The sequence below is a fragment of the Pseudopodoces humilis genome, chromosome 1, assembly GCF_049639895.1.
Source record: "Pseudopodoces humilis isolate 2021_Gansu_Grassland_sample_001 chromosome 1, ASM4963989v1, whole genome shotgun sequence".
Lineage (NCBI taxonomy): Eukaryota > Metazoa > Chordata > Aves > Passeriformes > Paridae > Pseudopodoces > Pseudopodoces humilis.
The window spans coordinates 90,981,945-90,997,322 of NC_142200.1; the positions used below are offsets into that span (position 1 = coordinate 90,981,945).

Below are 15,378 nucleotides of genomic sequence, written 5' to 3' on the forward strand. Positions count from 1 at the left end.
TCTGGTACTTGCCCAGAGCTGGGTGCAGTTCTCTCCTCTTCCTCTGGTTTCTCCATGCCAAAGCAGAGCCCAGTATAATGCACTTCACAACTGGTCTTACATTCATTCCATTTGAAAACTAATCTTCTTCTGGTTTGCAAAGGGGAACATTAAACAAAACAAGAAAGAGCAGATTCAAAGGGAAAGACAGCAATGATACTAAGCTCAGCCTCTAGCATTCTGTATTTCTGCTGAAGCATAACTGAGCTCCAGTGCTAGACTATGAGCCTTCTCACTTGACAGAAGCACAGGTCTGAGGGCCATCGTACACTGCAAATTTACCTAGTCTTGGACAAACATTTACAGAGATGCTTGTGCCAAATAACTTTGTGCTGATCAGTGAGAAAATAGTGTTCAGTAATCGCTCTGTGTCTCTTCTAAATGGTTCCTGCATGGAGTTTCTTCCTGTGTATTTCCTGAGCTTGTTGTAGGCACGGCCATCATGGGTACTTGTTATACATGCTTTTTTTTGTAAGGAGAGACAAAAGAGCATAGAATCCTGGAATGGCTTGGGCTGGAAGGGACCTTGAAGACCATCTAATTCCAACCTACCTGCAGTGGGCAGGGACACCTTCCAGTAGACCAGGTTGTTCACAGTCCTATCCAACCTGGCCTTCCAAGGATGAGACATCCACAGCTTCTCTAGGCAGTCTGTTCCAATATCTCACTACCCCTCTGAGGAAAGAATTTATTCCTAGCACCTGATGTAAGTCTCCCCTCTTCTAGTTTAAAACCATTCCGCTTGTTCTATCACTATCTGCCTGTGTAAAAATTACTTTTCCTTCTTTTATGGACCCCTTTTAGGTACTGGAATGCCACACTGATGTGTTCCTGGAGCCTTCCCCTTTCCAGGCAGAGCAATCCTGGCTCTCTCAGCCTGTCTTTGAAGGAGAGTTGTTCCAGCCCTCTGATCATCTTTGTGGCTCTTCTCTAGATGTTCTCTAGCAGGGCCATGTGCTTCCTGTGCTCAAGACCCCAGGGCTGGATTCAGAATTCCAGGTGGGGTTTCAGCAGACTAGAGGGGCAGATTCCCCTCCCTTGATCTCCTGCCCATTTTGCTTTAGATGCAGCCCAGGGTGTGATTGGCATTTTGGCCTGCAAGTGCTGATGCTGTCCACTCATGTCCAAGTTTTCGTCCTCGAGAACCCCCAAGTCCTTTTTGGCAGAGCAGCTCTCAGGGAGTTCTCGCATTCCGTGCCCATGTCTGGGATTGCCCTGAGCCAGGTGCAGCACTTTGCACTTGGATTTGTTGAACCATTTAGTTCCTATGCACCCACTTCTCTAGTTTGTCCAGATTCTGGTTTGGAGACAGAATACAGAATCACTTTTTATTAGAAGGAAAAATTACCATTTTACTGTCATGCTCATGCTTCTGCCCTTTAATTGAGACTGTCAGTATTTGTGTCTGTTGCCTGCTTTTCTGCCTCTTGCTTTCTTGTAAAGATGAGGAGAGGGTGGAAAGTATAAGACATGAGTCATTACTCAAGGAGTGGACGTTGTCTGGGTATCTGACAGAGGCTTTGATGATATTCATGTTTGGTTACACAAACTGTTGAATTTTCAGATAGACAGGAATGAAACTTGCAGAGCTGAAAACATGTGTTCTATATGTTTGCAAAAAAGGAAAAAATCATTGGAACAGAAGAGTTATATCTGTTTTCAGGGACTGGAACTGGTTCCTTTGAGGCTACCTCTGCTTACACTCTCATGTACTGTATGTTGTTGTGGTGTAGGGGAGATTTCTTTGCACATGTGTATATATAGCTGCAAATAATTCAAAGTTACACGCTCTAAATCCCTATGTACATAGAAGGAAAAACACATTTCATGATGACTAGCATCCAGGCTAATCCTTTGCATGCAAAGAAAATTCCAGAATTAAGTAGAAGCAGTGACACGCAGGCTGGCACTGGTTATATCTGAGCAGTAGATGGGAGAGTTCATGTGAATTTTTGAAGCATTCTGATGGAGGTGGGGAGATGGTGAAGGAAAACAAGCCAGTCTTTTCCCCCTTTCAAAAAAAAAACAAAAACAAAAAAACCCAAAAAAAGGAAGAAGGTTACAAAGCTGTAATCATTGGGGAAATGGAGCTGATCCTGTGGGCTGTTTACCATTGCACTCACTGGAACATTTTTCACAGCAGCGAGCGCTCTGCCAGCCACTGGTACTGGAATCCTTCCCCATGGGGTTTACCCGTTTTAGGGCTAAGATAACATCCACGGGGCCAGCAATAATTTGCTTGCTGAAATTTTGCACAATGGAGAAGATGCAATCTTGCACCCTCTTGACCTCTCCACAGTTGCACTGATGGTTTCAGTGTGGGGATTCTTCATCACAAGTTTCCACAGAAAATCTGTGGGAAAGGCAATCGTGCCCTTTGCCGGGAGTGAAGTAGAGGCCACATACATGTACTTAATTTAGACAATACTACTATGAGGACGTATTTGTTGGATTGCTCAATGTTTTTGTTGCAAATACCCAAGCGGCGTGCATGGCTTGGGCAATTTCAACCCCCTTGTTAACTTTGCTTATCGCATTTTGGGAGGATGTACCAACAGATTTAAGGAAGCATACACGTGTGAAGAGTAGAGAAAAAGTCAAGAATTCTTATCTCTTCCCAAGTTCCGCAACAGTGAGGACAAAATGCCTTTTTTGCCTATGGGCATTAGTTGTCATGGTCATAATTAAAAGACCAGCTAGCAGAAAGTTTCTAGAAAGGTTTCTGTAAGACTGTCATCCTATAATAAAAAAAAATCTATGAGTTTTCAGTTCTACGTGCTCATTTTTCTAAGAGTTTGGGAGGTGGGGCAGCTTCTTTCAAAGATTAGCTCCCAGTTGCTTATCTTTGCATGCACAATGCACAGGTCTATTGAAAAACACTCCTTTGGAAATGCTCCATTGGCAGGACTTTGACTGCATGGCTAAGATCATGTAGGGACTAACCAGTTGTTACCAGATGCTGAGGCACTTGAGCCTGGAATCTCTTATGTTTACAGGTTGCTGTTCCCCCTTGTAATTATTACTGTAATGAATGTTGAAATTTGGAATTGAAGTGAGGGAGTGATGAATGCAAACCTCTAACTGTGTTTGATGGATGCTTCTGGTTTATTACATGTACTAACGTCTGGATTTCTAAGTAGTTGCATCGAGGCCCTGAGAAACTGTGTTCCCTGTGCTTGGCACAGTACAGGCAAAAATCTTTTTGTGGATGCTTGGAGCCTGAAGCGCAGAGACAGAAGAGGGATGTGGAAAACAGGGTATTTTTGCTATTCCAGCGTAGTTTGCAACTTCTGTTCAGCAGCATATATGTGAGGCCTATCAGAGGTTAGAGGTGCCCCAAATTCAAAGCCTGGGCACGTGGGGCTTCTTCACACTGGAGCAGTAGGCAATATGGAAGGAATTGCCTGCAGCAGAATTCCTCCCAGGATATCTCTCCCTACACGCTGGGCTCTTACCTTTTCCCATGCGTGGGCTGGGAAAGAGGGAGATGAAATGTGAATACTGAGAGTACAAGCAGAGAGATGCTCAGTCAGGGGCTTGTTACTGCGTTTACTTCTCCTTTTTGCCTCTGCAGATCTGTCCAGAGCTGGAACTTGTCCTTTCCTCATCTCCAGTTGCCTTTGGAAGGACTCATCAAGGAACTGGCAGAGGAGAAGTTTAGGGATACACTTGGACTAGTTTAATTACCAGTCATGAAAAGCAGTAGTAATAATTACTTTTGTAAATGTGTTTCGTTTCAAAACAGCCTCATGTCCAGGTCCAAACCTTTACTATTGTTTCTTGCCAAATTTCAGCATAGTCAGTAGCTGTTGATATTGTTTTCTTAATGGCAAAGGCTTATGTCAGAGATAGTGACTTCCCTAGGGTCTGATCCTCAGATTTGACTCCCAGTCTTTGATCCACTGGCTGTCCTTGTAGCTAAGACTTGAAAACTGGGTAAGCTTTCTAAGTAATTGGGATACATTTGGATCAAGGGCAGTTTTCAATGTTTTAATTGTTTTGTTTTGGTTATGGAAATAACATTTTCCATATAATAATGAGCAGTGTATTTGACTGTAGGATTAGATAGGGGCAGATCAAAATATTACATGTATTAGTTTTGTTCGCTGAGCAGTCACACAAAAATTGTTATAGAAGGAAAATCAACTTATTCTGTTATTTCTCTTGATGTAAATCTAAAATTGTTGAAAGTGCTTTTCAGTGCTTGCAGTGAAAAAATGGAATGACAGTGATGTTAAAGGTATCATCTTATTGCAAGGACTGAGAAAAAAATTCTCAGATTAACCCTTCTAAAAATAAACACACGGTAAATTTTTTTTTTTTTTTCAATAGATGACTTTCAGTACATTTTGCAGAATTCAGTGGAGGATCAGTTTCATTGTTCCTGTCAGTTGAGTTGTTCCTCAGTTTCTGGCAGACTCTGCATGCTTCTCTTGATGCCAGGAAGTTTCTTGCTGGCCCTTTGGAGGCCTGGCTTTGTGTCACATCTCTATGTGCCTTGACCTGCTTGCCTTGCAGTCAAGACACTGCTTGCTCCAGACAGCTTTGGCAGTCTCCAGCCAGGGGACCCCGAGAGCCCAGTTAGTTTCTTGTTAGAAGAAGAAAGCAAACTACAATCACGTGAAGCTGGTCCCTCTGTTTTCCACTGCTTTTTCCACTGTTTTTCACTGCTTTCACTTTAACAATGTGTGTTTATAAATATCTCCTAAAAATCCTTGATGTTAAAAAAGGCCGATGTTGCAAATGTCTTCTGAACACACCCTATCTAAACTGTAAACATTCCAGCTAAGGGATTTAGCATATCCCAATGTTTTGTTATTCGATGAACAAAAATAAACATTTTTTTCTGTGTCAAAGGCAAATTGTTACATCTGAACTTCCAAGTCCTGTTTCAGAAGAGACAGCTAGCCAATTTATCAAGCCATTTGACCTCCCAAAAGCTCAATTCCTTTTACTCAGTGAATGCCACAGTTACCAAAAGCCTTCATGTGGTCTGAAAGAAAGATCTGTCTTTTGTCATTTTGAAGAATGTGTTTTTATTTAATAGTATTGTATTACCTCTTGTCAACAGGATGTTAAAAGTATAGTGCACCAAACTAGTTTGGGTGGAAATTCCTTGTAGCTTAGCATTAACATATGTTGCATAGTGTCATTAAGAACAGAGGATGTTATTTAGAAAAGCTTTAGATTTTAATCTTAGACCTGGTAACCAGTAGTTGGAATTCCACTTGGTATAATTTTGTTGTTTGAATATGTTTTGGAAATATCTGGAGTGTTTGATGCCATAACACTCTAGTTCTCTTGTCTGACTGCACTTTGTTTCGCTGCATTTTGTGCTGATCAACTTTGCTGAGCACTGTGACCAGGATGAACATAAAACCTTAGGAGAATCCTGCAGTTGACCTCCTGCAGGACCAGACGTGTCACCATAAGCCTGTGCCTGGGGCCAGCACCATCCCACTGCTCAGGCACAGTAAGCCTGATAGGTCTGGGTGACCCCGAGATGGAAACCCACGGGCCTGCCCAGGACTCACATCCAGTAGATCCGGTGCAGGAAGCTGTGGCTTCCCAGCTTGCCAGTGTTGATAGAGCTGTGTTCTGAACTTTGATATGTCCTAGTTTCAAGCACAGAAATGAGTGAAAGTGAGGGCTTCTGTGATATGGTCTGACTTCATCCCATGCAGAATGGATTGCTCCCATCCTTATGGATTCAATGAGTATTGCCATTGTGTGGCTCCTGACAGTATTGGAAAGAGTGGAATACTGTGTTTCCATTATGCGTTTCAGTTTAGTAACAGCTGAGTTATTTCTCTTTTAGTTGACATGTTTTTCTCTTTAAGTGATTTAAAAGTGCTTTTCCTAGCTCCCTTCAGCTGTGAGTAGCAGCATTTATTTCACCATTAGCTTGTAGATTTCCTGTTATTGGACTCTCCTGCTTTTTAAGAGTGGAAGGGGGAAAGCCCCACTTTTTTCTCTCTTGCCTGTTCTCAAGCAGTATTGCAAGGAAATCTCTAAAGGATTACCACAATTGCAGGGTCACATCTGTTTCAGAAAAACAAAATATATATTCTTCTATATTCAGTTAATATCCATGATCTTCTTGCAAAAATCACCTTCCTGAGGACAAATTGACATAGGGTCACAAGAAGTTGTTGTGAAGAACTAGTGTTCTAAATTTTCAAAGTTCTCCATACCTCACAGTATTACAGTACAGCAGAGAAGTTACCTGACAGCTGCACTCTCAAAGTCTTGTGGAGACTGATATATATGTGTCCTAGTGGTGTTTTGGTTTATTAGAATGGTTTGGAATGATTGGGTGCATGTGATATTTGGGAAGCTGTTTAATGTGTATTTTAAATATCCTAAAGTGCTGGTATAAAAATTGCTGGCAAAAGTCTGGATCATGTTCTGAATTACTAGAATCAGTCCCTTAACATTTGGTTTTTTGTGTGTGCAAGAGGCTTTCCACTCACTGCATTCCTTTAAAAGTATTTGATGTATTTTTTGGTTGCTAGCATGCTATGAAAATACTTCATATAGCTACTGCTTCTTGAACAGCAGCTCAAGGTTTTGTTGGTTTTTCTTTTTTCCCAGGCATTCCAATGAAAACAAGTGAGAGAAATTGCCTTTGGTGTGTTCTCATGTACCAGCACATTTACTTAGGCTGCTTGTCCTTTAAACAAGTTTTCTGACAATAAAAATTTTACAATGTAGAAAGCTGTCATGAAATATTATACATCTGACTTTCCTTAAGCCTTGCTCAAAGAGAGCAGATACTGAAATGCTTTGATTCTCTCTAATGCTTCAGCTTGGTAGCATATTATGGTAATCCAGAAATGGGTTATCCTCATACATGCATGTAATCAACTGCTTGCTGTTTTAAGGCTCAGATGTAATACAGTAATTCTGAATATATTAAAAATGTATTTAAAATGAGACCTATTTGTGGATCTGGTTGCTTTTTTTGAGACCATGATTTCAGAAAATCTGAGTACTTGTTTAACTTTTTAATAACCTCATTGCAATAAAGCAGAACATTCAGGCTTTGATACACAGGAGCACTTAAACATATGATTAAATGTCATTCTTGAAGATGAAGGCTTTTTTAAATTGTGGCTTTAATCATATGTTTTACCACCTAACTGGATCACTGCCTGATAAGTAATGCTGTGTGGACTGGATAGGTAGCTCTGCGTAGGCAGTGCATACCGTACAGAGAAATTAATGCACTGTGGGTTAGTGGCCTGTCTATCTCTAAGACCACAGAAGCTCTTGTGCACTTGACTTGGACTAATTCTCTGAGCATAAATGCTGAGCTTAAAAAAATCTGTTTTAGTAATGAATTTTGAATGACATTGTCTTGAGAGAGTTGGGACAGCTAAGGACTTGTAACCAAAACTGGTAATGATGGCATTTCACTGCAGTTGATAGAAATGTGGGTTTCTGACAACTGTCTTCACAAGTCCTACTTTCATAGCTCAGTTTATATCTTGTAATTTGACCCAATTATCTTAATACCACTCTGTTGTATTTTTTAAATCTTTCTGTAATTGCTCTTTTCCCCCAGGGGCCTGATTTTTAGCATTGGTTTTGGGCACTCATGTTTTTCAGATAGTTTTCTTTTTCTATTTTTTTTTTTTTTATTATTTTTCATGGAGGGAATCTTAGTTACAGGAAACAACAGAATCCTGAGTGGATCATGTCAAACCATGTATTGTATGGCACTGAAGTAATTTCGTAATGGGTGGAGTACTTGGAAAATCTCTAGGGCATGAGAAAGGATTACTTGCAGTGCTTGCAAATGTTTCTCCAAGAGAGTTTAATAAATACCTGGTACTCTAGAAAGGAATGTAGCACACATGCGTTGATTGTGCTTTGATGCAATTTTTTTTTTTTTTTTAAAGGGGACCGTGCTGTGCTAGGCGTTAGACCCACGTGTATCCTTACACCTCTTTTCAATCTCACCATGTTTGTGCAAATCCACAAGCCTGGGTGCTGGTTTATGGGTGTACTGGGGCAGAGGGGCCTCTCAGGTTTCACCCTGCCCACAGGATGGACATGCCAGCCCACAGGGGAAAACACATTAAGGACCCTTTTTGTTCCATTAATGTTTCCTGGAGCAATGTGTCTTATACTTGTGCATTTCTTGGCTTCCTTTAAACTCTAATTGCAGGTAAAAGCATACAGCTTGACTAACTTCAGCAGAATTGTTTGTAAACACAGGACATGAAGTAGCTTCTCCAAGAGCTCTGTTTTTGCCATTGGATGCAGTGTGTGAAAAATGAAAGCATAACCCGTGGTGCTGAACATACTCCATTCGTTCTCCTCCAACTTCAGTGCGGGAGGCTCTAATCATTCTATGTGATGTTTCTAAGTAGTGAAAGTTGCATTCAGATGCATTTTTTTTTTTTAGTTAAATTCAGTGAGCTGGTTGCAGGCACATAGGCAATGTCCTGATGTTGCAGCCCTGGAGACTGCCTGGCTTGTTTTCTCTATTGCATATACAGAGTAACTTCTGTTCCTCCGTAGTAGTCATGGTTTGAGGCAGCTGGGCAGACTCAAGTGAGCCTTTGTGTGACTGTAGCAAGGATGTTACCTCAAAATTCCTGCTTACAGGGAAAGTCTCAGCAGTAGGTGGTATCGATTTTTGATACCTCTGTGGAGTTGTGGTAGGTTGACCTTGGCTGTCTCCCAGATACCCACCCGGCTGCTCTCTCACCTCCATCACAGGGATTTAATAGTTTCCAGTTTGGGACACTTAATGCCAGGATTGGCAGTGGGTAGCTGTCTAGAAGCATTGCAGGCATTGCAGATATGTGCTTTTAGGAAATCATTTTCAAGGTTAGACGTCAGACACTGGTGTCAGGAGGCAGTGATTTTTCTTCTGTTTCTCGTATCTCACTGAAAACCTCCAGCTTTCGTGTTAGTGCTTCTGCTTGTACTTACCCCTCTCAGCCCTTTCTGCTTTGAGCACACTCTAATGTTTTCTTGCTTACGGGCCGTGTTGAGGTGTTCCGGTGCTACAAGAAAGCACAAAGCTTTGTCACCTCCCAGAGACAAAGCGAAAGTGTCCACAGGCAGATGAGTGGAACGGAAACGTTGACAGGTGTGAGCGCTTGGCAAGCTGTGGTCCTGGTGACTGTGCAGCTTACACCCCTACAGGGCTGACCCTCTGCAGCTCGCTCACATTTGTTCAGACTTTCTGATCCTGCCTTTTCCTGTGGCATCAGCACCGTCGGCGTCACAGCCAGGGAAGTATGAGTCTTCTTATGAGGTGAGCAGCGTACAATTTGAGGAAAGATGTCCAATTTCCTGGAAATCCTGTGCAGTGTGAAAGGAGTATGATCTGCGTGTGTGTGCGTGTATGTGGCTGATAGAAGTAGACAAAAAAGTGGATCTTCGGAGTTTCTGAGTGTTTGCACATGCTGGGGCCAGTTTGACCCTTCCTTGCCATGATTCATGCTGGTGCAGGATTCAGACCGGTATATTTCTCTGGGTTAGAATACCCGCAAGAAGTGTTTATCTGTATTCCACAACTTCTGTGGAGCCCTTGCTGCTGTTCAGTGGGGTTTTTTTTTACAGAGTTGAGGTGCCGCACTACAATTTCAGTGACGCATTTCTTGCTTTGTTTGGGATGCTTTCCTAAACAGGCCATTTGTGTTTTTAAACATGAAAGGGAAAGTTTAAATGCTTAACAGTGTGTTATATTTATATGAGTGTCCATTGTTTTTCAGAAACTTTCTATTTACTTTAATTTCTGATCACTTTTGTTCATATAACCAAATATGGAATGGTCTTTTTCTTCCTAACTCATTCTTCAGTGATTCCCTCTTTCCCTGCACAACACATACACCCAAGATGCTTTATTTTCAATCTAACCTATTGGCAACTCACTTGTAATTGCAATAGGAATTTTAATCCTCTGTAAAGAGGACTGATGGATGTGTAATTAAGTAATGACAGTCTGTGGGATAAGCGTAGCAAAGTGAAAGCCATAAAAATTCAGAGCAGCTGAGGTGGAACTTGATGGCATGCTGCAGCACCTGGAAAAGTCAGTTCTGCCACGCTGATAAAGTTGAGGAGTTAGTTGGGGAGCTTGAGAGAGGACAATGCGTTTTGAAGTGTTGGGGAAGAACAGGAAGAGTAGGGGCTGGGAACTGGAGGAAGATGCGTCTTTCTTTTTCCATTGTTACTACCATCTGATGTGGTGATGAGAATGAACCTCCCCTGCCAACCTGATTTCAGAGCCCAGCTGCTGTTGAATGAGCCTACCCTTCTCCATAACCCTGAGCTCTTCCCCTAGCGTGTGTCCCTTGGCAGCAGTAGCAGAAGTCCTGATTTGTGAGGGCAGATGCAAGGACCAGTGGGCTGGGTCACTCTGGGAGAAGGGGCAGGCCAAGCAGGCCATGTGTCTGCTCTCCCTTTGAAAGGCAGGTGTTCAGCGCTAACAGGATGGCTTTGCCTGTGCCAGCCTGACCCAGAGGGATGCTTGTGGACAAGCTGGCCTCTCAAGGACCATGGCAGGAGTGCTCTTCCTGGTAGCCACAGTGTTTCCTTCAAGGGCTGAGCAGGCAGGACAAGGAGCTGTCTCCAAGTTCTCTGTTCGCTTTGTTTGATGAACTCCAATGGGGTTAACGAGCCAGCGTGTGCTGTCTGGGGGTGGATCCTCTGATGTGCCAGGCTTGCTTGGTGTTGTCTGCTGGAGATTTCCACAGGGTGCTCTGCCTGTTTTAGGGAGAACCTCAGCTGTGCTCTGTCATCCTGGTGTGAGGGAAGGGCAAACGTGTGGAGGGACAGGGAGCAAAACTGAATTTAACCTACAGTCTTCAGGGACAAGGGTTATCATCAGTGACAGTGGGATACCGTAACGAGTCCCTACAGCCATCACCGTGGCATTAGGTTGCTACTAGCACAGAGCAGTGTATCAGGAGCCTGCTCTTCGCTGTCACACTGAGTGCTGGATTTAGGCCATCTAAAATTAGCCTCTAGCCCTAAACAGTCATACACCTGAATCTTCCTACAGATGCCTTAATGCTGCCTGCGTGCAGGGTCATAACCCTTTTAGTTATAAGGAGAACACTGACTTTTGAAACAGCTTTATCCATTTTATATCCATTCCCACATCCTGAAATATTCCTGCCTGTTCTTTTGTGCATCCTTCCTTTTAGCATTGCTACCTTTTACTGTGTAAATGAAGAAATTTCAGACCAGTGCAGAGTGAGGGTCCATAGCTCATCTGTACAGATGCAGCTGTCATTGAAAAGCAACCTGAGTAAACGTGTAACAATTCTCCTAAATACTGAGATAACGTCTAGCACGTAGGTTTAAATAACAGGTAATTCTTGATCTGCCACAGCGTTTCCAGTGACTCAGTGTTCCCCCCACCCTGCTGCAGTAATTACAGAAGATTGTTGCAGTTCCTGACTCAGAGGGAGGCTTCCTTCTAAGGCTTCTGGCCATGCTGGAGCTCCAGCTCTGCAGCTGTATGGAGCAAATTTTGAGGGGCATCATGGTAGCAGGCCCCAGGACTGGAACAAGAAAAATGTGTGAATAGCGTATGTTATGAAATAATGATAGCAAGCCATAAAAAGAGAGTTTGCTTTGGATTTGTGGTCAGGAATTCAGGTGCCAGAACCTTGGCTATGATGCACATATCTGTTAAAACTGTGTGTTTACAAGAAAGACATTCCAAGGGACAAATCTGATGGCTTCTCTGACAGGCTAGGCTAGGAAACTGCCAAGTGTAAAAATTAAAAAGGGATAAGTGTTCTCTGACCCAGATTTGTTGTGGTTTTGTGGCTTTTGAAGAGAAGGTGTCTTCCTGCAGATTGTGAGAGCACAGGCTCCCATGAGGCTTTGGGGACAGGCCTCAGCATTGAGATGGGAGCCGCAGGGAAAGGTTCCATGAGCTCCATGAGCCCCCTCATTCTCTCCCTAGGGAGGTTTTCAGCAGGCACTGCAAGTCAGTACGTCACATATGCATTGACAGTCTGCAGCTGCCTTGGCCACTCCAGCAGCCACAGAATGGCAGCAGGGACGTGCCACCAAATGCGACCTGACAGCCCTGCCCAGAGGGTGCTCAGGACTGCAGGGGAGGCCAGCAGAAGAGGACCAAATGGCTCGAGTCTCTGGTTTGCCTCATGAGATGTCAGATCTGACAGGCACATCGATAGGTCTAGATTGGTTTCACGTTTGTGCAGCCTTCACTTGTGATGCAGCTCCAGATTTAGTAGAGCTGCATTCTTGGTGCAAGCAGCTGTGCACAGCTGGCCATCAGGTCTCTGCTTGTAAAATGTGGGTGAAGGTTGTCTTGCTATCAGCAAAGCGTATTCAGAAGGAGGTCTGTGGAAGTTGGGCCAAGTTTCTTAGAGGCGGGGATAGATTTTCCAGTGCTTTAAATACTGTAGCGGACCCCGCTGTCTGTGCTGAGGCGAGTAAAAACTGCAAATAGGCTTTACATTGTTTCACCTTAAGCACAAGGGTATTCTCTTTAATTCCTTTTTCAGTGTTACTGTGTAAGAATGAGGGTCTAGAGATTTTTTATTATTACGGTGCAGAGTTCTTAAATGCGGAGGCCAGAAAGCATTACATGCAAACATGACATTTCCATTTGCTGCTCATCAAAGAAGAGAAGTTTCATCCCCAAGCACTGCTGTGATGTGTAGCGAAAACCTGGCTCTGGTGAGCACCTCTCTGTCGAAGTGCTGGTGCACTTGGTTCACAAGCATCAGTTGAATGTCTCAGAGGTCTATGAAATAAGTAGAAGAGCCAGAAAGCGGCGTGCACAAAAGCTACTTTTTGGCATCATTAAGGCAATGCAAAAAAGAAGACTGCACATGAAATGCTCTTACTCATTTGGTTTTAAGCTCCAGCCCTGTGTGATATAGCACATGCAAGCTGAAGCCCTTTCCTGGGTTTGGATGCCTTCACCACCCCTCTTGGAGTAGAGAGCCAGCTCACTATATCTCAGTGACAACTCATGGAGAAGGTGGAGTTCATGGGACCCACCACCTACATTACAGACTAAGTATTTGAAGTACTTGCCTGGAAAGTGGGAATCTGTTCTTGTCTTGCACTGCCTAGGGGAGCTTCCAAGCCACCAACTGGAATAGAAAGTGGAAGTGGAGACACTCCTTGGAACTGTGTGGGTGCAATGAAGACTGAAGGATCCCATTTGGGTGCGAAGAGTATGAGTCTGAAACTCATTTCAAAAGGCAGAGTGATGTATATACACATATATATGTGAATATACATATATATGTGTGTATATATATATGTATATACACATATATATGTACATATACATACTTACATACATACCTACATATATATATAGCTCCACCTCTCTGAGTTTTGTGTTTGTTTGGCTTTTTTTATTTTGATGTTAAGCGGCCTGACTGAGATACTTTGTACCAGCAAGGTGAATGTTCACACAGAACCCAGCCAGTTCACGTCTTTTGAGGAGGTGTGCTGTCTTTGTAAATCCTGAATGGCCTGAAGTAGAGACTGGCCCCGAGATGTTGAGTAGTACATTTGTGTGTGCAGGTACTTTTATGGATCTGAGATGTAAATTCTCAGAGCAATGGAAGCGAGTGGATGGCTTACACAATGTTTCAGCTGCCAATTTCTCTTTTCAGGCTGAGTGCACCATTAATAACTGAATGGGCTCTTCTGAGAAGGCTTGTCCTCACACCATGACTGCTGACGAGTCAGAAGCTGGAGAGTTAGCTCTGGAGCCTCTCCTCACTTGCAAGCTATGTCTCTGTGAATATTCCCTGGATAAGATGACCACTCTTCAGGAATGCAGCTGCATCTTTTGTACAGCGGTAAGATCTGTCAGTGCCTTTACATTACAGAAGCAGGGTAATGGGAGATGGACAGACCTGTAAGATGGGATTGCTTGTCTTGTACAAGAAGCATGTGCTACCCATGCTGACACGGGATGCTTTTCTAAAGAGCATTTGGTGTTAGCCTGTCTTGCCTTATTTAAAAGATTTCTTTTGTCATTTTGCTTTTGATAATTTGTAACTAACATATTTTCCTATCACAAGTACTAGTAAAACCCAGTAATAAAGAGGAAGAAGATGCAGTTTAAGAGTGTTGGAGAACATACACAGTCTGCATGCAATCAATCTCAGTATTTACTTTTTCCTGAAGCATACTTGAAACATCATAGGATAGCTGTGAGCTTTTGTTTCCCTGCTATCCTTTTCTGAGTTCTCAGAGACCTTTAAAGTCTTTTATGTAACTTTTAAGGGCAGTCAGAAAACCTAAACAAAAATGGCCCGTTGAACCTTTGCCTCTGTGCTGCAGAGATGTTGCCCAGGTCATGCATTGCCTATAGTAGTCGGTAAGGACTTTTTGGTCTGCAAATTCAGATCAAATAAAGCTGGTGGAAATGATAGAGGGAGAGGTTGAGTGAGCTGATAAAAGCCCTACAGACAGTGGTACTCTTCTGGTCTCTTTGTCAGCATGGGAAAAATGGACCTAGTTTCTCTGGTGAAAGTGACTTTGATGTACCTCAGTAATGGTAACTAAAGTACCTGACCTGAAAATGGGTCAGAAGGAGGATGTTGGTGTGGTGTTTTTTTGTTGTTTCTTTTTAGTTTGTTTGCTTGTTTTGATTTTTATTTTGGGGGGGGGGGGTTTAACTCTAGAATAAAGGTACTTGGTTTTATTTTTTAAAAACAAATTGTGGATAAGCATCAAGAAAGTATGTTTAAGTTTTAAAACCCCTGATTGTTTGAATTCATGAAGAAATTTGGTATTTGTGAAGCCAGCTAGGGTGAGAATATCTTTACTTATACTGAATTCAGGGTTGTTTAAACAGGATGAGAATCTAGTTTCAAGAAACTGGGATAAGATTGATAAATATGCACTTCAACCTGAATTTAATGAAGTTTGTTTTCCATACCAACTTGCACAAAGCATTTCTGTATTTTAGATTGCAATTAAAGTTTTGAGACCACGTACCTAAAAGGTAAAAGACAATGCTTTAAATATGAAAAAAGAAAAGTGCAGAGGTTGATACTTTTACAGTGGTCCCACTCCTATCCAAGAACTCAGTGTCTGATTTAGTGTCATTAATGGTACATGAACCTCAGTGTTAGCTGGGTAGAGTAACCCTTAGGGAAGAGTGGGCTGCTGAGGACTGTGCCAGGCAGAGCTGGACTCTGCACTCCAACGGGATGCTGGCCAAAGGGAGAGCTCAGGGATGGCTGGGGATGTTGCTGTGCTCACGTGTCCCCTGTTGGTGCCACAGCTGTCACCATATCCATACACTCCTTCCCTGGTCAGCACCAGGAAGAGCAATCCGTTGTGAGCTTGGTGCTCCAGTGC

At 42.9% G+C, this 15,378-nt stretch overlaps 1 protein-coding gene across 3 annotated transcripts in view; it reads left to right on the forward strand.

Annotated features, from left to right (window-relative positions):
• Nucleotides 1-15,378, forward strand: part of RNF144B (ring finger protein 144B) — a 91,237-nt gene that overhangs the window by 41,490 nt on the left and 34,369 nt on the right. For 2 of the 3 annotated variants that reach the window (XM_088061376.1, XM_005525254.3), the window contains one exon: nt 13,677-13,865. In XM_088061376.1, the coding sequence (XP_087917502.1) occupies nt 13,701-13,865 (165 nt within the window). In that variant the 5' untranslated portion in view covers nt 13,677-13,700. Of the gene's footprint in view, nt 1-843; nt 1,039-13,676; nt 13,866-15,378 lie in introns of all 3 variants that reach the window. The other variant, XM_088061373.1, reaches the window with a different exon arrangement.